At 28.0% G+C, this 2353-nt stretch overlaps 1 protein-coding gene across 1 annotated transcript; it reads right to left on the bottom strand.

The window, feature by feature from the left end:
* Window positions 1-321: 321 nt before the first annotated feature.
* On the bottom strand, window positions 322-1183 carry LOC107489923 (miraculin). The gene has a single exon (XM_016110690.3). The coding sequence runs from the start codon at window positions 1150-1152 to the stop codon at window positions 511-513; it is 642 nt and encodes a 213-aa protein (XP_015966176.1). The 5' UTR covers window positions 1153-1183; the 3' UTR covers window positions 322-510.
* Between the last annotated feature and the right edge of the window lie 1170 nt (window positions 1184-2353).

Consider the following 2353-nt stretch of genomic DNA (forward strand, 5'->3'; position numbering starts at 1 on the left):
GTATATATAAATATTTTTTATATTATATTATTTTCGATAAACTGATGAATATATATAAACTTTTTTTATTGTTCTCTCTTATCTATCTAACAGATCTAACTAAGATAAAAAATTATACATCTTATTTTTATAAAATTCAAAAATTTTAATATAATAAATTTTTAAAAAAAATAAAAATCTCTGATGCAAAATTTTTTAAGGAACTATTTAAATATAGGCTCTTATCAACATTTACCTCCAAAATCATGTCGATACTATCATTAAAAAAATTAAATAGATTCTGAGACCAAAACTTGAAATAAGAAGAAATTACAGATTCACTTGAAAAATCAACTTTGCAATCCATAAATAGTATTAGTAAAGCTAGGAGAATATCATATTTTCTTTATTCATAGTTTCATACCTTTATTTATATTTCTTTAACAAGGAAACCTAACTTAATTAAGAATCCTGATAAATAAACACACAGTATGCAAATACAAATTAAATGGGAGAAAGCTTTGATGAACATTAAACTTTCTTGAACTTAACTTTGAAGGGATCATCACTTAGAGCCAAATGCATCCTCTTATTCTTATCCTCAAAGATGCCAATATCTTTGCACAAATGCTTACAAGATTTGCACACGCTAGGGCAATACACCAACTTATAAGCATCCTCGTACTTCTCAATCTTAAACCAACTTTTTATGGTTTGGGAACTTGGATTTCCAAAATCACCCCCAGTGCCCACAAACGTTTGCCCATTAGAAGCATCATAGTCACCAAGCTTCCACACGGTGGAGTATTGGGGGCAATTATTTTGGTCCGCGGCGGAGAACATGATGTTGAGATCTGTAGAGACTCGAATAACACCCATTTTAGGGTTAATAGGTGAGAATTGAAGTGGAAGACCGTCATTTGCTTTCTCAATCATAACATCAAGAGGACATGTTTCGTCGAAGGTGTCCAGGACAAGCCCTCCGCCATTAAAGCAGCTAACAATGCCGCATATGACGAAAGGCTTGGCCGGAATGATGTAGTAATTGGTGTCGGTTCTTAGCTTCTTGCCTGAAGTGTCAAGAACTTCTTCAGGTGAAGCATTCGATGCTCCAAGAAGTAATTGAGATCTCAAAGAAAAGAAAAAGAATAAGGCTAGAAGTGTAAAATTCATTTTTTTTATATTGATGGATGTAGAGACAATGGGGGATTGAGGACAACAATTTATAACATCTAGTTTAATTTACTTTAGTGCGTTCCACGCACCATTCTTATCTTTATGGTTTCATTTATACCAAAATAGGAGATTTGAATCCGCAACTTCTTAATTGAGTATGAGGAGACTATGCCATTTGAACTATTATTTATTGGCTATTAATATCTAATTTTAGTAATTAATTTTAGTGTACAATAATATATCTAGCAATGGTTGATAAAATATATATTTGATTTATTTGGTCAAAGATAAGCACAATATTATTGGCCAACAAAGAGTGTTGTATTTGAAAATTCATGAAGTACTAGCTTTATATTTGACCAAGAAAGAAATAAACAAAGAAAAAATCCAAAAAATCAGTATTTTTATTAAAATTTAATCAGCACTTAATTATAAAAAATAAATAATATTATATTATTAGATGTTATTTTATATTATTAAAAATATTAATGATAACTCAGTGATCTAATATAGTAGAATATATTTATTTTTCTTGATGATTTAAATAAGAATCCTGTCAACAAAAGTTATCACGGTATCAATTTATTTTATATTAGCTAAGTTTTGTATGGACTATGTTGTATATCCATCCAATCCATTATCTTATTACAACACTCTTAAATTGAGAAAAGTTTAAGAGTTAACAAAATCTATTGAATTTTAATAGTATTTTTAATTATTTATTTAATTTTTTTAATTTAACAATTTAATAATATATTTTTAAATATTATCGGTTAATTATCGGCCAAAAACAATAAATTATGCTAAGCTCTAACATTTCTTTTTTAACTTATTAGTTTTTGATAGAATTATCGTGTGTGTATATATATATATATAGTATGATGGGTTAAATGATATAAAAGAAAAAAAATAAAATCGTCCCTTCTTAGTGATTTCAAATAGTAATAATAATAAGTCTAACCTTATTAGCTTTAGCTATGATGAAAAGAAAATGTTTTGATGGCAACAAGTATAAGTTAAAGAATTAGTCTTGTTTTATTACAATTGCTAAGATCCAAATATAATTAGTGGTGAAGAGATCAACACCAAAACCAGTAATCTTCATGGTGAGATACATTACATATAGGTTTGAATTGGTTTTTAGATTTTGAACTAACATGTCATTCGTATCCCATTTACATGCCGAATTCTTTAAGAT

This window comes from Arachis duranensis, chromosome 5 (assembly GCF_000817695.3).
Source record: "Arachis duranensis cultivar V14167 chromosome 5, aradu.V14167.gnm2.J7QH, whole genome shotgun sequence".
Classification (NCBI taxonomy): domain Eukaryota; kingdom Viridiplantae; phylum Streptophyta; class Magnoliopsida; order Fabales; family Fabaceae; genus Arachis; species Arachis duranensis.